At 42.1% G+C, this 24,592-nt stretch overlaps 1 protein-coding gene across 2 annotated transcripts in view; it reads right to left on the bottom strand.

Moving 5' to 3' along the window:
* The window catches only part of LOC124031640 (protein phosphatase 1 regulatory inhibitor subunit 16B-like), a 130,542-nt gene that overhangs the window by 5,732 nt on the left and 100,218 nt on the right, over positions 1–24,592 (bottom strand). For both annotated transcript variants that reach the window (XM_046343134.1, XM_046343135.1), the window contains exons 4-6: positions 18,445–18,590; positions 18,100–18,203; positions 3,636–3,760 (exon numbers count right to left, since the gene is read on the bottom strand). In XM_046343134.1, the coding sequence (XP_046199090.1) occupies positions 3,636–3,760; positions 18,100–18,203; positions 18,445–18,590 (375 nt within the window). The remainder of the gene's footprint in view (positions 1–3,635; positions 3,761–18,099; positions 18,204–18,444; positions 18,591–24,592) is intronic.

The following is a 24,592-nucleotide window of genomic DNA, read 5'->3' as shown; positions in this document are numbered from 1 at the left end:
CTTGTGAATGATGCCCAGCTTGTGCATTAAGGCAGGAAACATATCAAACACATATCTTTATTTTTTGCGACTTTTCAAAATCAGTCACACACCTCATGTATCCTAGCTATGTTTTAATAAGGTTTTAATAAGGTTTGTGTCACAACTAAAGTGTCCAAATAACTTCTTAAAATTGAGCACATTCATCTGCTTTCTAACCGGTGTCGAGTTTAACTGGCACACATAAGCTGCGCGGGATTTTCTACTATGGGGGAGATCATTTTCCCCATAAAAATGCACTTTTATAATAAAGCAATACATGCATAATCACATTTGTCGTCACTTTCGAGAGCAGTGTTTTCCAGCTCATTGATTACATTTTGGAACATTATAGCCTACTGCCGTGTGCTGTGCTTATAATTTGAAGAAATTGCCTCATAGTTTATCAACATTTTAAGCTAAATGATCAGCCTCATTGCTTTTTAAAGTTTTTTTGATGCGAGTGGTTGTATTCATTTGGGATCTATCGCATCTCCCCAACTGTTCTAGCGTAGGTTTGGAATATTTATTTATTGCACAGAAGGACAAGTTGACCGATAGAATAGGTCATTTTTTGTGCTATGGGGGATGGTAGATTGACATGGGCTAGTGATTTTGCTGTTGGCCTACTAATCTCGTTGGATGACGAAAAGAGAGGTGCTTCGGAGCACGGCAGCTGGAAAATTGAAATGACTATTAGCTTATTATATTCAGCCCAAGGGCACAACGGCCACAAGCGGTATGGATTTTTTAGGGTGCATTTACGGCCACACAAGGAGGATGCCGCCGGGAAATTTAAGGCCTGGTGAGAATATTATCAAGTGCTTGTCAAATTGTGAATGAGAGAGTGATGAAGTGTGTGCAGCTTGCCACTTTTTTCAAAACATCATTAGAGTCCCATCACGCAGACTTAGAATGTATTAACCTTCAAAACATATAGCCCAACGTTTCTATCACACAACTAAAGTTGTATAAATAATTCTAAATTAAACATACAGGAGGACCAGTTTCTTTGTTAACCGCTCAACACAGAATGGCCGCATGTGCGCACTTCCTTTGAAATGGTTTGGAAAAATATGTCCAATTGTGATCTTCATAATATAAAATTAAAATATGCCACAGAATCCGAAGCAAATCTTGTCTGCTAAATGAACTAGCGTGAAGAAATAGCAATCTTTTTTTTAAAATGTTCTGTTTGAGATACAAGTTTGGGGTGTTTTTTTAAAAGTGTTCTTTCTCCAATTTAGGCTTTATCCACAAATAGAAGTATAGTATGAGTCAATAACATTTGGGCATGAGTTAACAGAATATGAACTTTAAAAAAAGTGAGATTTTCACGTGACAGCTACTTTAAAGATTACTGCTGGTTGACAGTCAGCCAAAAGGATCATCCCTTGTCCTCGCCTGGCCTTTTACGCCTGCCTGTACATCTTTCTCTCTCTCCGACTCTCTCTCTCTGTGTGTGTCTCCCTCTCTTTATGTGTGTGTGTGTATGTGTGTGTGTGTGTTTGAAAGGTTGACCTTTCCCAGTAAACTAGATGCACAAATACTAATCCATGTTATGTGGCCATTGACTGGTTACTGTATATGACCTTTGGCTCATTATTTTGGGATAGTATACTTTAATGTCCTCTTCCCGATTTGTTTTATTCAATTGTGTTTATTTTTGATTGAGACAAATCCTTTCATTCAGTGTTTTTATATCATAATCCTTAATCACTGCATGTGATCCTCACAGTAGGCTAGGCACTGGCACGGCACATTCCTTTACAACCTATACTACATTCTCATTGCCACAGCTACTCATTCGGATTCAGTTCCTTCAGTTCTTCAGTTCAAAGCACACAAAAAGTAAAAGCCCCATTGTACATTATTTCTTTACGTATATGGTACCAGTCAAAAGTTTGGACACCTATTCATTCGAGGGTTTCTCTTAATTTGTTATATTTTATACATTGTATAATAATAGCGACTATGAAATAACACATATGGAATCATGTAGTAACTTAAAAAGTGTTAAATCAAAATATATTTTAGATTCTTCAAAATATAAACTACCATAACAAAGAAAGTCACACACTCCATGTGTAATCTCCCAGCAATTTAAGGGGTATTTACCAATGTTTCAGCATCACTGTGCCTTCCTCAGATTCTTCAAAATAGCCACCCTTTGCCTTGATGACAGCTTTGCACACTCTTAGCATTCTCTCAACCAGCTTCACCTGGAATGCTTTATACAACAGTCTTGAAGCAGTTCCCACATATGCTGAGCACTTTTCCTTTACTCTGCAGTCCAACTCATCCCAAACCATCTCAATTCGGTTGAGGTCAGGTGATTGTGGAGGCCAGATCATCTGATGCAGCACTCCATCACTCCTTCTTGGTTAAATAGCCCTTACACAGCCTGGAGGTGTGTTGGGTCATTGTCCTGTTGAAAAACAAATTATATTCCCACTAAGCGCAAACCAGATGGGATGGATTATCGCTGCAGAACGCTGTGGTAGCCATGCTGGTTAAGTGTGACTTGAATTCTACAGTGTCACCAGCAAAGCACCACCACATATCACACCTCCTCCTCCATGTTCACGGTGGGAACCACACATACGGAAATCATCCGTTCACCTACTCTGCGTCTCACAAATACACTGAGGTTGGAGCCAAAAATCTCAAATTTGGACAAATTTTCACCGGTCTAATTCCATTGCTCGTGTTTCTTGGCCCAAGCAAGTATCTTCTTCTTATTGGTGTCCTTTAGTAGTGTTTAAAAAATAATAATTGCAATTCGACCATGAAGGCCTGATTTGATGCAGTCCCTCCGGAACAGTTGATGTTGAGATGTGTGTGTTACTTGAAATCTGTGAAGCATTTATTTGGGCTGCAATCTGAGGTGCAGTTAACTAATGAACTTATCCTCTGCAGCAGAGGTAATTCTGGATCTTCCTTTCCTGTGGCGGTCATCATGAAAGCCAGTTAAATCATAGCTCTGGATGGTCTTTGATACTGCGCTTGAAGAAATTTGACAAAGTTCTTGACATTTTCCGGAATGTCTAACCTTCATGTCTTAAAGTAATGATGGACTATTGTTTCTCTTTGATGATTTGAGTTGTTCTTGCCACAATATGGACTTGGTCTTTTACCAAATAGGGCTCTTCTGTATACCACCCATACCTTGTCACAACACAACTGATTGGATCAACCACATTAAGAAGGAAAGAAATTCCACAAATGTACTTTTAACAAGGCACACCTGTTAATTAAACTGCATTCCGGGTGACTACCTCAGCTTGTTGAGAGAATGCCAAGAGTGTGCAAAGCTGTCAAAGGCAAAGGGTGGCTACTTTGAAGAATCTCAAATAGAAAATATGTTTTGATTTGGTTGATTTGATTTTCATTTGGACCCCTATCTTTTATTTGAATTTGAATTACTTGTTAATCAAAATCTCTTTCTCTAAGCAATTGTACTTGAATGAAAAAATATAATTGAAAAAAAATACAAATAAATGGTGCATACAATATAGCTCAGGATTTGTATAATTTATTTTATAGTCTTTTTTTTTTGCTTATCTTCATCAAGGGATCCAATACTTTCAGAAGTCTGGTTGTATATATCATCTCACCAGAGTAGCTCCTTGTGAGTCGTTGCGGTTGACGTCCTCTCCCGCAGTCAGCAGCTCCTGTATATCTCCCATCATTCTCCTCTCTACCGACGCCCGGGTCTCGTTGATCATCTCCTGGGTGATGCCTGTCAATCAAAAACAGATAAGAAGTGATATAAGTCAGACAGATGACACCCTGTTCTGAACCACATCCCTTCCAGCATGGTACCAACAACTACAGTTTATATGTTGGATGTGTAACCAGGTTCAGTAGAGTGCATTCGGAAAGTATTCAGACCACTTGACTTTATCGACATTTTGTTACATTACAGCCTCATTCTAAAATGGATTAAATGCACATTTTTACTCGATCTACACACAATACCCCATAATGACAAAGCGAGAACAGTTTTTTTGTGTGCAAAAAAAAACGTATTTACGTAAGTATTCAGACCCTATACGATTGAGAAGCTGAAGTGCATCCTGTTTCCATTGATAATTTTTTAGATGTTTCTACAACTTGATTGGAGTTCACATGTGGTAAATTCAATTGAAAGGACATACATGGAAAGGCACACATCTGTCTATATTGGGTCCCACAGTTGACAGCGCATGTCAGATCAAAAACCAAGCCATGAGGTTGAAGGAATTGTCCGTAGAGCTCAGAGACAGGATTGTGTCAAGGCACAGATCTAGGGAAGGGTACCAAAACATCCAAGAACACAGTGGCCTCCATTCTTAAATGGAAGAAGTTTGGAACCACCAAGACTATTCCTAAAGTTGGCCGCCCGGTACCATCCCTACGGCGAAGCATGGTGATGGGACTATCATGCCATTGGGGATGTTTTTCAGCGGCAGGGACTGGTAGACAAGTCAGGATTGAGGGAAAGATGAACGGAGCAATGTACAGAGAGATCCTTGATGAAAACCTGCTCCAGAGTGCTCAGGCCCTCAGACTGAGACGAAGGTTCACCTTCGAACAGGACAACACCCTAAGCACACAGCCAAGACAACGCAGGAGTGGTTTCGGGACAAGTCTCTGAATGTCCTTGCATGGCCCAGCCAGAGCCTGGATTTGAACGCAACACGTAAAGAGTTGGTCCCATGTTTCATGAGCTGAAATAAATGCGCACAAAATGCTTATTTCTCTCATTTTTTTTGTGCACACATTCGTTTACATCTCTGCCAGTGAGCATTTCTCCTTTGCCAACATAATCCATCCATCTGACAGGTGCGGCAAATCAAGAAGCTGATTAAACAGCATGATCATTACACAGGTACATCTTGTGCTGGAGGCAATAAAAGGCCACTGTAAAATGTGCAGTTTTGACACACAACACAATGCCACAGATGTCTCAAGTTTTGAGGGAGCGTGCAATTGGCATGCTGACTGCAGAAATGTTCACCTTGCCAGATAATTTAATGTTAATTTCTCTACCATAAATCACCTCCAAAGTCCTTTTAGAGAATCTGCCAGTATGTCAAACTGGCCTCACAAGCGCAGACCACGTGTAACCACGTCAACCGAGGACCTCCATTTCGGGCTTTTTTACCTGCGGGATCGTCAAAGACCAGCAAACCAGACAGCTGATGAAATTGTGGGTTTGCACAACCAAATAATTAATGCGGGAACCTGTCAGAAACAGTCTCATGGAAGCTCATCTGTGTGCTCGTCGTCCACACCAGGGTATTGACCCGACTGCAGTTCAGCGTCGTAACTGACTTCAGTGGGAAAATGCTCACCTTCGATGGCCAATGGCTTGCTGGAGAAGTGTGCTCTTCATGGATGAACCCCGGTTTCAACTGAACCGAGCAGATAGCATACTGTATGGCGTTATGTGGGCGAGCGGTTTGCTGATGTGAACAGAGTACCCCAAGGTGGCGTTGGGGTTATGGTATGGGCAGACATAAGCTATGGACAATGAACACAATTTAATTTTATTGATGGCAATTTGAATGCACAGAGATACCGTGACGAGATCCTGATGCCCATTATTGTTCCATTTATCTACTGTCATCACCTCATGACACAAGAGGGCGCCGTACTGGATGGCCACCGTTTTGCAAGCACCTTTGCCATTTTTGTCATTTATTTTTACACTATTTTCACAAAATGTAACCGCTATAATTTCTTACAACTGACAAGAACTCTAGAACATCAGATCAGCAGTTACTTACCCCAATTACTCTGTAATTCCAACCCAATTTTCGGGCTACCCAAGATGAAACGCTGGTGTTACAGAGGCAATATAGGAGAGATCCTGGAGAGAATAAGGCAAAGGCAAAACCTGCCACCTCTCCCCTCCTGGCTAATGTACGACGGATTTGCTGCCAATGGGACTCTCGGAACTGCAATATTCTTTGCTCTTCAGAAACATTGCTCTTGGACAAGATACACCCCACGGCTATCCAACTCGATGGATTCCCCATTCACAGCACAGAGGAGTCGGGGAAATAGAATGGGGGGAGGGGGGGTTTGCCTCTCCTTCAACCCCTACTAGTGTGCTAATTCCAGCTCGGTTGAAGTGTCGACCACTTTTTACCAATCTTGGAAAACCTGATGGTCAAATGCCGTCCCTTCTATCTCGAGGGAGTTTTCAGTTGTTATTGTGCATACATTCTATCTCAGAACAATAAAAATAACAAGCTGGAGCTTAATTGTTGAGGATTGGGGGCAGTATTTTCACTTTGGATGAATTGCGTGCCCATAGTGAACTGCATCAAACTCTGTCCTAGATTGCTAATATATGCATATTATTATTACTATTGGATAGAAAACACTCTGACGTTTCTAAAACTGTTTGAATTATGTCTGTGAGTATAACAGAACTCATAGGGCAGGCAAACTTCCAAACAAGAAGTGAAATTCTGAAAGTTGGGGCAACTTTGACGTCATCGCCCCTTCCTTTCCCAACAAGATATGGATCTGGAAGCACTTCCTACTACGCCTTCCACTAGATGTCCTCATTCAGTAGAAAGTGGAATGGAGCATTTGCTGTGAACTTTGACCCAATGGGAGGGGAAATAGTCATTGTCCCGACAGAATGCCATTTTGCTGTGGCGCATTTCTCTGTGGGTGCTATATGGCTGTTCCATTCGGCTCCAGATGAAAACGTATGATCCGGTTGGAACGTTATTGGATATATATGATAATAACATCCTGAAGATTGATGCTCTATTCTCTAGTTTGACCAGTTTATTCGACCTGGAATATATCTTTTGGAAGTTTTCGTGCGAGTTATCGTGGACCAGCAGTCAATTTTTGGGCACGTGAGCTGAAAGTGATAGCAAATGCAGCTACTTGGACACTAGTATTGGACATTATGGAACAAAACAACGATTTATTGTGGAACTAGGACTCCTTGCACTACATTCTGATGAAAGATCATCAAAGGTAAGCGAATATTTATGTTGTAATTTCGTATTTCTCTTGACTCCAACATGGCGGTTACGTCTGAGCGCCGTCTGAGATTATTGCAATGTTAGGCTTTTTCCGTAACGTTTAAAAACAAATCTGACACAGCGGTTGCATTAAGAACCAGTGTATCTTTAATTAAATGTAGAACATGTATCTTTAGTCAAAGTTTATGATGAGTATTTCTATAATTCCTCCGGATATTTGAGGAATTTCTGAACATGGCATCAATGTAAACCGAGATTTGTGGTTATAAAAATGCATATTATCGAACAAAACATAAATGTACTGTGTAACATGTCATATGACTGTCATCTGATGAAGATTTTCAAGAGGTTAGTGATTCATTTTATTTCTAATCCTGCTTTTGTGATTTTATCTTTGGCTGTAAAAAATGGCTGCGTTTTTTTCTTTGGTTTGGTGGTGGTCTAACAAATATATGTTGCGTTTTCGCTGTAAAACATGTAAAAAATCTGACATGATGGGTAGATGAACAAGATGTTTATCTTTCATTTGAGGTATTGGACTTGTTAATGTGTGAAAGTTAAATATTTCTAAAGAATATATTTTTGAATTCCCTGTGCCACCTCTTCAGCTGAACGGGGGGGGGGGGTGGACTCCTCGGTTAACGAACTGTAAAAGGCTATTAACCAGCAGGAAACCCTGCCAAAGGCTGCCTTTCTGGTTGCCAGCTATTTTAATTTGGCTTCACTAAGACACGAGATGCCCAACTTCCATCAACACGTCTCCAATGTCACTAGGGGCGATAAAGTGCTAGACCACTGCTATTCTACCAACAAACAAGCACACAAGGCCCACCCTAGTTCCACCATTTGGCAAATCAGATCATGACTCTGTACTGTTGTTTCCTGTTTACAAACAGAAGCTAAAACAGGCAGTACATGCAATTCACTTGGTTGAGAAATGGTCACCAGAAACAGAGGTTATGCTACAGAACTGCTTTTCTATCGCTGGAATATGTTTTGAGAATCTGCCGATAACGTCGACGAGCTAACCACCTCCATCACAGTCTTCATTAGAAAACGCATCTGCAACATTGTAACCACGGTGAAGGTTCGCTGCTTCCCCAATCAAAAGCGCTGGATTAACACCGAGGTTGGTGCTAAACTAAAGAGCAGGGCTACCCCACACAGAGCTTTCGTGTACAATCCTGATGCTACGGCCGAAGACAGAATAAGTACAAGAAGGCCCGCTATGACCTCCACAGAGTCATCAAACAAGCAAAAGGACAATATAGAAATAAGGTGGAATCATATTACACAGGCTCCAAAGCCCGCCACATGTGGCAGGGGCTACAGTCCATTATGATTACAAATGAAGACCCAACCGTGATCTGCCCAATGTCATGATGGTCCTGTGAGGATCAGAATGGGTCAGATCAGCTTGGCGGTGGATGACAGTAACCAGAATCTCTCTCACCCACAGAGGGGAGGAGGGAACTGGACCGGTTTGACAGCTCACACCCTGTCGTAAATTAAAGGAAAGGAGATCCAGAGAGGTCTCCCTCTCCAATATTAACCAAAGGAATGTCTTTGTAAACAGTCTTCATGCCGAAACTTTAACAGTTTCTAAAGCGAATACTATAACAATATGTCTAAGAATGCGGGGAATGGTCGGAGATGATCTATAGAAAATGAATGTCATGTTGGTTTTTATTTTGTGATGTAATTAAAAAAGGTTATAAAGGAAATACTGTAACTTGGAAGGTACACTGCTCAAAAAAATAAAGGGAACACTAAAATAACATCCTAGATCTGAATGAATGAAATATTCTTATTAAATACTTTTTTCTTTACATAGTTGGATGTGCTGACAACAAAATCACACAAAAATCATCAATGGAAATCAAATTGATCAACCCATGGAGGTCTGGATTTGGAGACACTCAAAATTAAAGTGGAAAACCACACTACAGGCTGATCCAATGTAATGTCCTTAAAACAAGTCAAAATTAGGCTCAGTAGTGTGTGTGGCCTCCATGTGCCTGTATGACCTCCGTACAACGCCTGGGCATGCTCCTGATGAGGTGGCGGATGGTCTCCTGAGGGATCTCCTCCCAGACCTGGACTAAAGAATGGATGGAGCGAGACATGATGTCCCAGATGTGCTCAATTGGATTCAGGTCTGGGGAACGGGTGGGCCAGTCCATAGCATCAATGCCTTCCTCTTGCAGGAACTGCTGACACACTCCAGCCACATGAGGTCCAGCATTGTCTTGCATTAGGAGGAACCCAGGGCCAACCGCACCAGCATATGGTCTCACAAGGAGTCTGAGGATCTCATCTCGGTACCTAATGGCAGTCAGGCTACCTCTGGCGAGCACATGGAGGGCTGTGCGGTCCTCCAAAGAAATGCCACCCCACACCATGACTGACCCACCGCCAAACCGGTCATGCTGGAGGATGTTGCAGGCAGCAGAACGTTCTCTACGGCGTCTCCAGACTGTCACATGTGCTCAGTGTGAACCTGCTTTCATCTGTGAAGAGCACAGGGCGCCAGTGGCGAATTTGCCAATCTTGGTGTTCTCTGGCAAATGCCAAACGTGTAAGCACAACCCCCACCTGTGGACGTCGGGCCCTCATTACCACCCTGTCTGTTTCTGACGGTTTGAGCAGACACATGCACATTTGTGGCCTGCTGGAGGTCATTTTGCAGGGCTCTGGCAGTGCTCCTCCTGCTCCTCCTTGCACAAAGGCGGAGGTAGCGGTCCTGCTGCTGGGTTGTTGCCCTCCTACGGCCTCCTCCATGTTTCCTGATGTACTGGCCTGTCTCCTGATAGCGCCTCCATGCTCTGGACACTACACTGACAGACACAGCAAACCTTGCCACAGCTCGCATTGATGTCCCATCCTGGATGAGCTGCACTCCCTGAGTCACTTGTGTGGGTTGTAGACTCCGTCTCATGCTACCACTAGAGTGAAAGCACCGCCATCATTCAAAAGTGACCAAAACATCAGCCAGGAAGTATAGGAACTGAGAAGTGGTCTGTAGTCATCACCTGCAGAACCACTCCTTTATTGGGGGTGTCTTGCTAATTGCCTATAATTTCCACCTGTTGTCTATTCCATTTGCACAACAGCATGTGAAATGTATTGTCAATCAGTGTTGCTTCCTAAGTTTGATTTCACAGAAGTGTGATTGACTTGGAGTTACATTGTGTTGTTTAAGTGTTCCCTTTATTTTTTTGAGCAGTGTATATCCCATTTATCTATCAAGTTTCCATCAAATACGTTGTGAATGTAATATGAATTCATATGAATCCCAGACTAGACCAGAACATCGTCAGGCTGCAGCTGCACATGTAAGGTGGTTCAAACTCTGACCATCAACACGAGGTGGAGAGAGGAGAAAACTCTCCTCTCGGACAATCACTGGTACAGCTTATTACCGGTCCTAAACCAAATATCTAGAAAAGCAAATCTAAGTGGGACCATCCTACTACTCTTCTCAAATCACCGTAGTATGCTACACTCATCACCAATGGGAACCGTCGACATGGCTGGCTAACCACTTCCAAGGAGCATCTTCCAGAGTGAACAACAGTAGAAGACGGGAAAGGGGAGACCCCTTTTGAAAGGCCAACTACCTTCCTAAGGAGGGCTGGTTCCGACAGAGAAAAACGGCGAATGAAGCCATTCACATGTAACGTTAAACACATTCATGATTTCTTATTCCAAACAGGTGGTGGTTCATGTTCAAAGTATATGATTACTGTGAAAATAGTTTCTAAAATGTATCAATGACAAGTGTCTCTTTCTCTCTCTCTCTCTCGCTCTCCCCCGCCTCATGTCATTGTGTAAAAAAAAATATTTAAAAAAAATCAACATATTGTGTCTGCTAGGGACCTTTTCCTCATGTATTAAGTGTGTATGTTTATTCTGTGTCATTAATTTATCTAGTAAATAAATAATTAAACCAATTTGTGTAGTACTGAATCACAAGTAAGGTTGGGGTTTTGCAGATCCAAGAAAGTTCTGACTGTTCAGAATGATGATCTGATAAGAGGTTATGATTTAATACTTTGACTGTTTTATGGATGTGAAAAGTAAAGACCTTTCGAGTTTAATTCGGGAGATCTTTAAGCAACTGCTCTCGTGGTGCCCCAAATTCCAAATGACTTAACCTGTTGCGTCGAGCAATCCCATATCCGGGAGCGTAATTATAGCCTCAAGCTCATTACCATAACGCAACGTATTCATGAAAATCGCAAATGAAATTAAATAAATATATTGGCTCATAGGCTTAGCCTTTTGTTAACAACACTGTCATCTCAGATTTTCAAAATATGCTTTTCAACCATAGCTACACAAGCATTTGTGTAAGAGTATTGATAGCTTGCATAGCATTAAGCAGGCAACATTTTCACAAAAACAAGAAAAGCATTCAAATAAAATCATTTACCTTTGAAGAACTTCGGATGTTTTCATTGAGGAGACTCTCAGTTAGATAGCAAATGTTCAGTTTTTCCAAAAAGATTATTTGTGTAGGAGAAATCGCTCCGTTTTGTTCATCACGTTTGGCTAAGAAAAAAACCCGAAAATTCAGTCATTACAACGCCAAACTTTTTTTCCAAATTAACTCCATAATATCGACAGAAACATGGCAAACGTTGTTTAGAATCAATCCTCAAGGTGTTTTTCACATATCTATTCGATGATAAGTCATTCGTGGCAGTTTGGTTTCTCCTCTGAAGCAAATGGTAAAATACACGCAGCTGGAGATGACGCAATAATTGCAACGGAGGACACCAACCGGAGCACCTGGTAAATGTACTCTCTTATGGTCAATCTTCCAATGATATGCCTACAAATACGTCAATGCTGCAGACACCTTGGGGAAACGACAGAAAGTGTAGGCTCATTCCTTGCGCATTCACAGCCATATAAGGAGACATTGGAACAAAGCGCATTCAAAATCTGGGGCATTTCCTGTTTGAAATGTCATCTTGGTTTCGCCTGAAGCATCAGTTCTGTGGCACTCACAGACAATATCTTTGCAGATTTGGAAACGTCAGAGTGTTTTCCTTCCAAAGCTGTCAATTATATGCATAGTCGAGCATCTTTCCGTGACAAAATATCTTGTTTAAAACGGGAACGTTTTTTTATCGATAACTTAAAAGAGCGCCCCCTATATCTAAGAGGTTAATTGTTACATGATTCGTTTAAATCGGGTAACAATTAAACATAGTTAGTGGATTCGATAAATAACAGTCATCAGATTAATGAAAGTAAAGTCACGACACCAACAATGCCTCTCTACCAGACAAACTTATTGTATTTTGTGCACGCTTTGACAACAACAACATCGAGCCGGGTGAGGGCCATCACTGACCTAGAGGACTGGGTGATTTAACTCTCCAAAGCCGACGTGAGAAATGTCTTTAATCAGGTCAACACCCGCAGGGCTGAGGGCCCCATTGGTATTCCAGAGCGCGTTCGCAGAGCATGCCGCGAACAGCTGGCAGGCATAATCACTGTCATTTTCAACCTCTTCTTGTCCCAGTCTGAAATCCCCACGTTTTAAAATGACCACCATCATTCCTGTTCCTAAGAACTCTAAGGCTTCATGCCATAATGATTACCACCCTGTAGGACTCACTTCTGTAAACATGAAGGCTGGTTATAGCACACATTAACTCCATCATCCTCGCCACCCTAGACCTACTCCAATTTGCATACCACCCCAACAGATCCATAGACGACGCAATCTCAATTGCTCTCCACACTGCCCTTACCCACCTAAATAAGACAAATATCTACGTGAGAATGTTGTTCATTGACTACAGCTCAGCTTTCAACACAATTATCCCCTCCAAGCTCATCACCAGGCTTAGGACTCTGGGTCTGAACACCTACCTCTGCAACTAGATCCTGGACTTCCTGATGGGCTGACCCAACGTGGTGAGGGTAGGCAACATCACCTCCCCCACGCTGACCCTTAACACAGGGGTCTCACAGGGGTGCGCTTAGTCCCCTTCTGTACTCCCTTTTATCCCAGGACTGGGTGGCCACGCACAACTCCAACACCATTATCAATTTGGCTGACGACATGACGGTGGTAGGCCTGATCAACGGCAAAGATGAGCCTACAGGGAGGCCGTCGGTGACCTGGCAGTGTGGTGCCAGAACAACATCTCCCTCAATGTCAGCAAGGCCAAGGAGCTGATCGCGGACTTCAGGAAACCGGAGGGGGGTTCACTGTACTTGAGCATGTGACATTAAAACTAAGCATGACAATGCATAACCCCATGTTGCAAGGATTAGTACACAATTCCTGGAAGCTGGAAATATCCCATTTCTTCCATGGCCTGCATATTCAGACAAGCATGTTCCGGTTCCCGCCAATATCCAGCAACTTCACACAGCCATTGAAGTGGAGTGGGACAACAGTCCACAGGCCACAATCAACAGCCTAATCAACTCTATGCAAAGGAGATGTGTCGAGCTGCATGAAGCAAATTGTGGTCACATCAGATACTGACTGGTTCTCTGAGCCAAGTCCTTGCCTTTTTGAAGGTATCTGTGATCAACAGATTCATATCTGTATTCCCAGTCATGTTAAATCCATAGATTAGGGCCTAATGCTTTTATTTCAATTGACTGATTTCCTTATATGAACCATAACTCAGTAAAATCTTTGAAATTGTTGCATGTTAAGTTTATATTTTTCTTCAGTGTATATTCATATGTCACCAAATACCTGATTAAAACACATGGTTTTGCAATTAAGGTCTACAGTAGTCTCAACAGCACCCTAGAGGGTAGTCTTACCAACCTTTTTTTGAACCGTAGCACACCTTGATGGGATAAACAATTTTTTTGCGGCATACCAGAACTGTCCCTATTAATTTATTTTGTGATAATGACCTCCATCTCATCTGATCCATACTGCAAATCTATTTTGTGACAAATGTTTTTTATAGATTAAAAAGGGTTCATTTGAACCAGTTTCATAGTTCCTTACCTATGATGATTCATTTGTGTTTGCCTATAAGAGTGTCCCACAATCCGCAGTTATAAAATAGGTATTTTGTTTTGAAAGGTTTGAGCTAGAGACTAGCCATTTTCTGCATTGTAAAGGTGTAACTGAAGACACAAAGCCATGCGGTTTATTTCCATGGCAGAGGCTGTGGTACAGCTAAGCCTAATCGGACTTGCCTGTCCTATTGGTTCTCACAGGTGAAGTAAAATAAAAAATGACTTTGCTTGTGATGTGCGCCCCTCACATGATACAAATGTAAGAACAGCCTGAGCGCACTGGACATAAAACAACGATACAGATGTAACCAGGTCCCATTCAATGTATAATCTGAGCGGCACTGGTGCTCCCAGTGAAAATTACATGTGCATTCCACGGGTCACGTTTATAAGGGAGTGTTACTTTTTAAAATCAAGATTAGGAAAGGTTTCGCTCACACCTGAGAGTTACTCAAGGCACACCGGCTGGAAACCACTGCTCTAGGGCAGGATTTCCCAATCCTCTCCTAGGGCCGCCATAGACGTTTCTCATTTTTGTTTTAACCCTAAACTGGCACACCTGATTCAATTAGTCAACTAATCATCAAACCTTCGACTAACTGAATCAGGTGTGTCAGTTTAGGGTTACAACAAAAATCTGAAATCTCTGGAGGGGCCCCAAGGAGACAGTTGGGACTCTGTGCTCTAGGATAGCACCATTGTGTAGCCGGAGGACAGCTATTTTCCATCCTCCTCTGGATACATTGACTTCAATACAAAACCTAGGAGGCCTGTACTTCTCACCCCCTTGCATAGACCTACAGTTGAAGTCAGAAGTTAACATACACCTTAGCAAAATACATTGAAACTCAGATTTCACCATTTCTGATATCTAATCCTAGTAGAAATTCCCTGTCTTAGGTTAGTTAGGATCACCACTTTATTTTAAGAATGTGGGTCAGCAGTTTACATACACTCAATTAGTATTTGGTTGCATTGTCTTCAAATTGTTTAACTTGGGTCAAACGTTTGGGGCAGCCTTCATCAAGCTTACCACAATAGGTTGGGTGAATTTTGTCCCATTCCTCCTAACAGAGCTGGTGTAACGGAGTCAGGTTGTAAGCCTCTTTGCGAACACAGGCTTTTTCAGATCTGCCCACAAATGTTCTATGGGATTGAGGTCAGGGCTTTGTGATGGCCACTCCAATACCTTGACTTTGTTGTCCTTAAGCCATTTTGCCACAACTTTGGAAGTATGCTTGGGGTCATTGTCCATTTGGAAGACCCATGCTTTAACTTCCTGAATGATGTCTTGAGATGTTGCTTCAATTTATCCACATAATTTTCCTGTTTCATGACGCCATTTATTTTGTGAAGTGCACCATTCCCTCCTGCAGCAAAGCACCCCCACAACATGATGCTGCACCCCCGTGCTTCACGGTTGGGATGGTGTTCGTCGGCTTGCAAGCGTCCCCCTTTTTCCTCCAAACATAACGATGGTATTTATGGCCAAACAGTTATATTTGTGTTTCATCAGACCAGAGGACATTTCTCCAAAAAGTACAATCTTTGTCCCCTTGAGCAGTTGCAAACCGTAGTCAAGCTTTTTTCCCTTGCTGAGCGGCCTTTCAGGTTATTTCGAAATTGGACTCGTTTTACTGTGGCTATAGATACTTTTGTACCGGTTTTCTCCAGCATCTTCACATGGTCCTTTGCTGTTGTTCTGTGATTGATTTGCACCTTTCGCACCAATGTACATTCATCTCTAGGAGACAGAAAGCATCTCCTTCCTGAGAGGTATGACGGCTATGTGGTCCCATGGTGTTTGTACTTGCGTACTATTGTTTGTATATATGAACGTGTACCTTCAGGCATTTGGAAATTGGATGACCCAGACATGGATGACCCAGACTTGTGGAGGTCTTCCCATGATGTCCAGCAACGAGGCACTGAGTTTGAAGGTAGGCCTTGAAATACATCCACAAGTACACCTCCAATTGACTCAAATGTCAATTAGCCTATCAGAAGCTTCTAAAGCCATGACATTTTCTGGAATTTTCCAAGCTGTTTAAAGGCACAGTCAACTTAGTGTATGTACACTTCTGACCCACTGGAATTGTGGGTCAGACCAAACATATTGTATTTTCAGCTGTTTGAAGCTGGTGTACAAAACTGAAAGAGAACTTAACGGGAAACACAGAAATAGCACACATAGAACAGATCTACAGCTTCTTAGACATGCTTTTGATGAGAATGACAGATCTATAAACACACAATTCTATGTGAATTTGGTCAGGTCGCCCAAAAGGTCAAATATTGCAGCTTTAAGAGGGGATGACCACTCCATCAACAGTGTCAACTCCCTCCTGATATGAACTGAAGCCATGTCTCATGTGCCCTCTCATCCACTGGCACATGGAATATTTCCTCTCCAATCACTGCTAATAGCTTATCAATGTTCTCTCATTACTGTATGTATAGTCCATCACATACGCAAACATAATCACATTATTACAAATCAATGTGACTTTAATCCTTGCTTTGATGAACTTATTAGCTCATTTGTCTAACTGCATTGTGTTGTTTTTCATTTTCCAAGTCAAATCCTGTCCTCAATGGAAGAGTTGAGCACTTCAACACCATCCATCCATGGTGAGCCTGTCCTGCATTGAAGCCTAGCCCCTGAACATCTCAACCCGTCCTGCACTGAAGTCAACCCCCGAAAACCTCAACTCATTATCTCTGCCTCAAACCCTATTACAGTGGCACTGGCTTACTGGTGCTCTTCCATGCCATCCCTAGGAGGGGTGCACCACTTGAGTGGGTTGAGTCGCTGATGTGATTTTCCTGTCCGGGTTGGCGCCGCACCTTGGGTTGTTCCGTGGGGGAGATCTTCGTGGGCTATACCCAGCCTCGTCTCAGGATGGTAAGTAAGTTGGTGGTTGGAGATATCCCTCTAGTCGTGTGCGGGCTGTGCTTTGGCAAAGTGGTTGGGGTTATATCCTGCCTGCTTGGCCCCATCCGGGTGTATCGTCGGATGGGGCCAGTATCTCCCGACCCCTCCTTTCTCTGCCTCCAGTATTTATGCTGCAATAGTTTGTGTCGGGGTGTTAGGGCCAGCTGTTATATCTGGAGTATTTCTCCTGTCTTATCCGGTGTCCTGTGAATTTAAGTATGCTCTCTCTAATTCTCTATTTCTTTATCTTTCTCTGAGGACCTGTGCCCTAGGACAATGCCTCAGGACTACCTGGCCTGATGACTGCTTGCTGTCCCCAGTCCACCTGGTCGTGCTGCTTCTCCAGTTTCAACAGTTCTGCCTGCGGCTATGGAACACTGGCCTGTTCACCGGACATGCTACCTGTCCCGGACCTGCTGTTTTTAATTCTCTAGAGACAGCAGGAGTGGTAGAGACACTCTGAATGATCGGCTATGAAAAGCCAACTGACATTTACTCCTGAGGTGCTGACCTGTTGCACCCTCTACAACCAATGTGATTATTATTAATTGACCCTGCTGGTCATCTATGAACATTTGAACATCTGGGCCATGTTCTGTTATAATCTCCACCCAGTACAGCCAGAAGAGGACTGGCCCCCACTCTCGGTTTCTTCCTAGGTTCTGGCCTTTCTAGAGAATTTTTCCTAGCCACTGTGCTTCTACACCTGCATTGCTTGCCGTTTGGGGTTTTAGGCTGGGTTTCTGTACAGCATGTTGTGACATCAGCTGATGTAAGAAGGGCTTTAAAAATACATTTGATTGATCGATTGATACACTCATTCAATCACTGCTGTGATCCCTTGCCAACACTGTAAGTAGCCCAATAAAATTTGACTATAAATGTCTTTATTAAATGGTTTCAGGTTAAAAAACTATTTAAAAAAAAAGACAATCTCTGAAACACGCTTTGTCATCTCCGTGCAGTCCACGCCTATTCCATGGGTCTCCCATCCTCCCACATTTTTCAAGTCACCAGCATCCACTGCTCTACCGGTCAGCTATATTATTGATGATATCAGAGAACTGGGACTTCAGGTGCTACAGTGAAAGCCGGTTGAAATATAAAAACAGTATATATATTTTTTTATTCGCTCACCTCGATTGGCCATTGCGGTCTCGATGATGTCCAGGGTAGGGTCATCTTCACACAGGTCATAGGGCATGTTGCCGTCAGAGTTCACAGCTAACAGGTCTGCTCCACTGGGAAGGTGGAAAACCAATAAGAGATAAGTGTGACTTAATTGGTTAGACCATAGTGATTGCAATGCCAAGGTCATGGGTTTAATCTCCTCAGGGATCAAAAACATAGTAACAATGTTTGCTCTCACTGTATTGTAATAGTCTTGGACCAAATAAAATACAGATCTGACATTAATAAATACAAGACATATAGATGGAAAGCTGCAGTGTTATATGTAGTGTGACTAAGCCACTGTCTTACTGTTGTATGAGGACCTTGACCAGTCCTGCATGTCCACAGGTGGCAGCAGCATGTAGCGGGGTCCAAAGTTCATTGTCCTGGGCGTTAACACTGGCACTACGATTCAACAGGATCTTTACCATCTCCTCATAGTTATCAATACAGCACTGGGGGAGAGAGAGAGGTAGCGAGAGAGAGAGAGGAAGCGAGAGAGGTAGCAAGAGAGGAAGCAATGGAATATTAGCTTCATTTAATCCTACAAACTAAATGCGTCGATGTAACAAGACCCTGTAGAATCTATGAGACAGAATCTCTAATGCTGTATAAATGTATTTTATAGAACTTTATAATTCCACTGAGACTTGTTAAGAATACATTAAGCATCACAAAGATGTTACTCTGACATTTCCACTGCTGTGTGGGTTGTGTGTGTTCTTAACAGCAAGAAGTGGGCTAAGAGTAAAACAAACAAATTACCAGGGTGTGGAAAACAGCTGTTTTCTCCATCAGAAATAATTGGAGCTAACTAATGCTCAGTGGTGGTCAAAGTACTCAATTGTCATACTTGAGTAAAAGTAAAGTCACCCCCAGTCAAATACTACTTGAGTAATAGTATCTGGTATTAAATATAATTAAGTACAGTGGTGGAAAAAGTATCAGTTGTCATCTTTGAGTAAAAGTAAAAAGAAAGTGCTATATGCTCCTTACAAATTCCTTATATTATGCAAAACGGGCAGCATTTCTATTTATTTAAGGACAGCCTGGGGCACACTAACACTCAGCCATAATTTACAAACGCGGTATGTATGTTTAGTGAGTATGCCAGTTCAGAGGCAGTAGGGATGACAACACGTTATATTGATATGTGCGTGCATTGGACCATATTGCTGTCCTGACTGAACATTCAAATATGTAACAAGTACTTCTGGGTGTCAGGGAAAATGTATGGGAGTAAAAAAGTACATATTTTCCTTAGAAATGTAGTGTAAAAGTAGAAGTTGCCAAAAATATAAATAGTAAAGCAAGACAGATATCCCCAAAAACAACTTAAGTACTTCAAAGTATTTTTACCTAGATACTTTATACCACTGCTAATGCTATGGAGGTGTGTCACTGTGATAGGCTGTACAGAGGCTGTACAGAGAATGACAGAGACAAATGAAAAGGAACATAGAGATCAGAGATACTGTATGGCAAACCTTGAAAGACAAAACAAAGTTCTCTTTACAAGGATTTGTTTTGATATCTCACAACGGGGATTCGCTAAGATCACCTACTCTTGGAATAACCAATCAAAATAATCTATTGGAGACAGACAGGTAGAGTGGCAAATGATGTGAGCCCATCACCTCTTTAAAATGAGGTACTCTCCAGACCTCTGGTTATTCTCACTGCTCTTCCTCACAAAGGGAACCATTCTCTAGCTCTCCTCAGATCGACTGGATCCCTGTTTTCCTACTTAACTGCTCACAAGTGAACCTTAAAGGACATCGCCGCCAAGCGTAGGTCTTCGGACCCTGTCGAGAAGTTGAGTACTGACCGAAAGTTTTTTGTTTTGTGTAAAAATTCCTTTTTACTTCTCAGTCTCCATTGGTAGCTTGCTTCATGGCCAGCTATTGCAACTCGATTATCCCACGCTGCAAAGCTTAGACTAACTTGGTAAGCTCGCTGAGAGGCACGCTAACCTCACTAGCATACCCTACCTGCAACACATTAGCATTGTTAGCTCCCTTCTCTCGCGTAATTTAACCTAAGTTCTCCCGTTTGTGTTAACCAGAGCGACGGTCTCAGCCTCGTGGGTCATTCGGTCGCAGGAGCACACTATCTGAAGACTAACTCTGCCCCCATACAGTTTTCTTCAGGCAGCACTGAGCTAGCCACGGTACCTTGACGACGAGGTAGCTGCTAGCTAGCTAATGCCGCACTAGCTTCGTGGCTATAGCGTTCTACTGTGCTCAGTATTGCTAGCTATTAGCCACAAGCATTCTAACTAGCTAGCTAGCTAGCTTATTGCGCTGTTTACATGAGATATGATTTGCTAGCCACCAGCCTCCACGCTTCTAACTAGTTACCTATGCTGTCTACATGTTGTCCTTACAACAAGCATTGCTTTGTCCCCCTAGCAAGCCTTGTTCTTCACAATGTTATCGTGAATGTTGTTTTTGGCCATCATTATATTATTGTCAATGTTGATTTTGGCCATCATTATAAGCCTGCCACACACATTATACGATACATTTAACATAAGAATGAGTGGGAGTTTGTCACAACCCGGCTTGTGGGAAATGACAGAGTTCATATAGGACCAGGGCACAAATAATAATAATAATAATAATAATCATCATCAATAATTGCTCTTTATTTAACCATCTTACATATAAAGCTATTTGCTCATCGAAAATTGTAAATAACTCACCACAGGTTAATGAGAAGGGTGTGCTTGAAAGGATGCACGGAACTCTGCAATGTAGGTTGTATTGGAGAGAGTCTTAGTCTTAAATAATTTTCCACACGCAGTCTGTGCCTCGATTTAGTTCTCATGCTAGTGAGGGCAGAGAATCCACGCTCACATAGGTACGCGGTTGCAAAGGGTATCAGTGCCTTAATAACAGCCCGATTTACCAAGGCAGGACACTCTGAGCGCAACCCAATCCAGTAATCTGGCAGTGGCTTCTGTTTAAATTCAATTTTCACAGAATCGCTTGTTGCAGTTACGATGAGGCTCTCTTGTTATTGGTAAGTGGACTGGAGGAAGGGCATGAAAGGGATAATGAATCCAGTTGTTTGTGTCATCTGTTTTGGGAAAGTACCTGCGTAATTGCGCACCCAACTCACTCGGGTGCTTCGCTATATCACATTTGACAATTATGTAAAGACCTGTGTGTTGTTCTTAATGCAGACAGAGAAGAGCTCCAACTTCTTAAATCATAGCCTCAATTTTTTCCAGCACATTGAATATAGGTGCGGTGAGTCCCTGTAATCCTAGACTCAGATCATTCAGATGAGAAAAAACATCACCTATATTGGCCAGTCGTGTGAAAAACTTGTCATCATGCAAGCAGTCAGACAAGTGAAAATGGTCATTAAAAGAAAACTTTAAGCTTGTCTCTCAATTTTAAAAAACGTGTCAATACCTTGCCTCTTCATAACCAGCGTTACATGGTCGCTGTCCATATCATTGTATAGTGCAGAAGATACGAGAGTTCAGGGTCCTTGCTTTAACGGAGTTAACCATTTTCTCTGTAGTGTCCAAAATGTCTTTCAAGCTGTCAGGCATTCCCTTGGCAGCAAGAGCCTCTCGGTGAATGCTGCAGTGTACCCAAGTGGCATCAGGAGCAACTGCTTGCATGCGCGTTACCACTCCGCTATGTCTCCCTATCGTGGCTTTTGCGCCATCAGTACAGACACCAACACATCTTGACCACCAATGTCCATTTGATGTCACAAAGCTGTCCAGTATTTTAAAAATATTGTCCTGGTTTCCAGTGGTTTGCTGAAGAGGATGTCTTCCTTAATTGACCTCCATTAACATAATGGACACATACCAGGAGCTGTGCCAGGCCCGCCACGTCTGTTGATTCATCCAGCTGTAATGCATAGAATTCACTGGCTTGTATGCGAAACAGTAATAGTTTCAAAACATCTCCTGCCATGTCACTGATGCACCGTGAAAGTGTTGTTTGATGAATCGTTTTTTGGGTCTTTTCCCACAGCATTGTCCCAGCCATATCCATGGCAACAGGAAGAATGAAGTCCTCCACAATAGTATGGGGCTTGCCTGTCCTAGCCACTCGGTAACTCACCATATGACGCTTCTAGCCCCTTCTTATTAATGGTATCTGTTGCTTTTGTACATATATTACTATTCAAAAGTCATTAATTGTCACTCAAAAAACTCCTGTGGCTTATTTCTCAAGTGGGTATGTATTGATTCGAAATGTCTGTGCAAGAGTGAAGGTTTCATTGAGTTGTGAGATAGTACTTTTGCACATATAACACACTGTGGCTGAGGACAGGCACCATTCCCATTATAAATGAACCCCAAAATCAATGTATTTCTCATCATATTTGCGCCTCTTCAATAGTCCAACGTCCCAGTCTGTTTGGTGATTCCCGGGTAAGGGGGCAGGTGATCTTCGGCTGCATCAGATTCACAACTGTCAGTGTCCATGCTCGCTGGGCAAATGTAGAATTACTGATGCTAGCACTGGATGTGCTCGTGGAAGCAGAACAACTTGTGTCGTCGACAGGTGCAGATGTAGTACTGCTGGTAGTAGCAGTACTACCAGTAGAGCTGGTACGTGTCTCTATGGACGCAGGCCTTACTTTTTTTTCACCATTTATCAATTTTTGAGCAAACAGAATGAGCAGCATCTACGTTTGGCTACATATGGACCGTTAGTGGAATTCCCGCGAGAGAGTAACGGTTAATGTGATTTGATAATTATTTGACTATGCTACCTGTATTTGACATTGTGTTATTATTTGGCTTAACAGTAGATGGTTTTATTTTATTTTGGCAGTGAAACAAGGCTACTCAGTTAAGGAAAAAATATATATATTTTTTCTCTTACCTGAGTGGCCTCGTTTCACTGCCAAAAAAAAATGATGTGTACACACACACACACACACACACACACACACACACACACACACACACACACACACACACACACACACACACACACACACACACGTTATTATTATTATATATTTTTGTATTTGAATCACATTTTTATTTTCCGTACCCCCAGCGGCATTGCACGTACCCCAATTTGGGAATACCTGCTATAGAGCATCTACAGATGGACAATCCAAATAAAGTGTTACCTTACCAGGTTCTAACCACTAGATGGTGTTCCCTCAATGTTAATTCAAAACTTAACCTTCAAATGATAATGATTTATAAAATGTAGAGGGAAGAGTTAAAGGTAGAACAATGGGTTTGTCCAGATATATTCATATATGAAATTTTAAAAAACTGCCAAGAGGACTACTAATTCTTCATTTAGTCTTTCACTTTATTTTCTTGCTTCAGTGCATCTTCTATTGGAGTGATGTCGCTACATCCCAAATGATATTGGCGACCAGTTGCAGTGGTTGGTGCCTTAGGGGGGGGGAGATTGTGCTTGTTTTTGGTACATGACATATCCTCTCTGTTTGGCCAAGAAAATTACCTTGCTGGAAACTTGAATGTTTGAATTTCACCTTCACGGCCAAGTTTTAATCATCCACATCATCTGCAATTCCAATCCAATATTCATCATAGCAGAAAACTAGAAAATCAGAGTCTCGCACATTCACCATTGTATGCTCATCTATGGGTTTCCCAAGGACCAAGTCAAACTTAAAAGCATAATCTGGGCCAGCTTTCCCAAAAGCATGTTGAGGCTAAATTCAAGCCTCGTAGGAGCATTGTTGAATCTCCGAGCTATCTCCCCAAACCACTGTTACTAAAGATGCACTTGAAGACACTCATAGAACACCGAAATCCATCATTAGATGCGTTTCCTCCCTACCACATCACTTTATACACAGAAGATCTCCTTTAAACATAGATAAACATTTTGATTCTATCTCTCTGTGACCGCCGATAACTTCACGACGAAGCTGACTATGAATACAAAGTTGCCAATGTCTTTGCAGATGTTACAAACAAGTGATAGATAAAAAGATGCTTCAAATGAAAACCGAGATGACAGCATTAAACGCTAATTACCGGTAGCCTACAGTATTAGGCTACATAGGCCTATTGAAATCAATTGTTCATTCATTATTAATTTGCTAATTGTAGGCCGTCTCATTTTTGCCACAATATAGTTCACGATGAGTCAGCTAACAACATGTGCGCAATGACGTGCAAAATCTTGATTTAGTGCATAATTATAGGAGTAAGCAATCATTAGAATAAGCCACCTCAATATTTGAGGCCATAGGTGACAGTATCTTTCTAGAAGCTGATCTGTCGTCAGTAATTTGGAATTACTCTAAATGAAGGTCAAATTTGAATGGAGAAAGGCTAATCCAAGGGCAAGCGCTGCCTTCATTTAGATCCTATCAGTATCGACACATGCCTCAAAGACACACTTAGTGAACATGTTTTGTGAAACACATGTTACATCTTCAGCCGTTGCAGTAAAGATGGATTGTTAAAACACTCATTCCATCG

Source organism: Oncorhynchus gorbuscha, linkage group LG03 (assembly GCF_021184085.1).
Source record: "Oncorhynchus gorbuscha isolate QuinsamMale2020 ecotype Even-year linkage group LG03, OgorEven_v1.0, whole genome shotgun sequence".
NCBI classification, from domain to species: Eukaryota; Metazoa; Chordata; class Actinopteri; order Salmoniformes; family Salmonidae; genus Oncorhynchus; species Oncorhynchus gorbuscha.
This window is presented reverse-complemented; position numbering and strand designations above follow the sequence as displayed.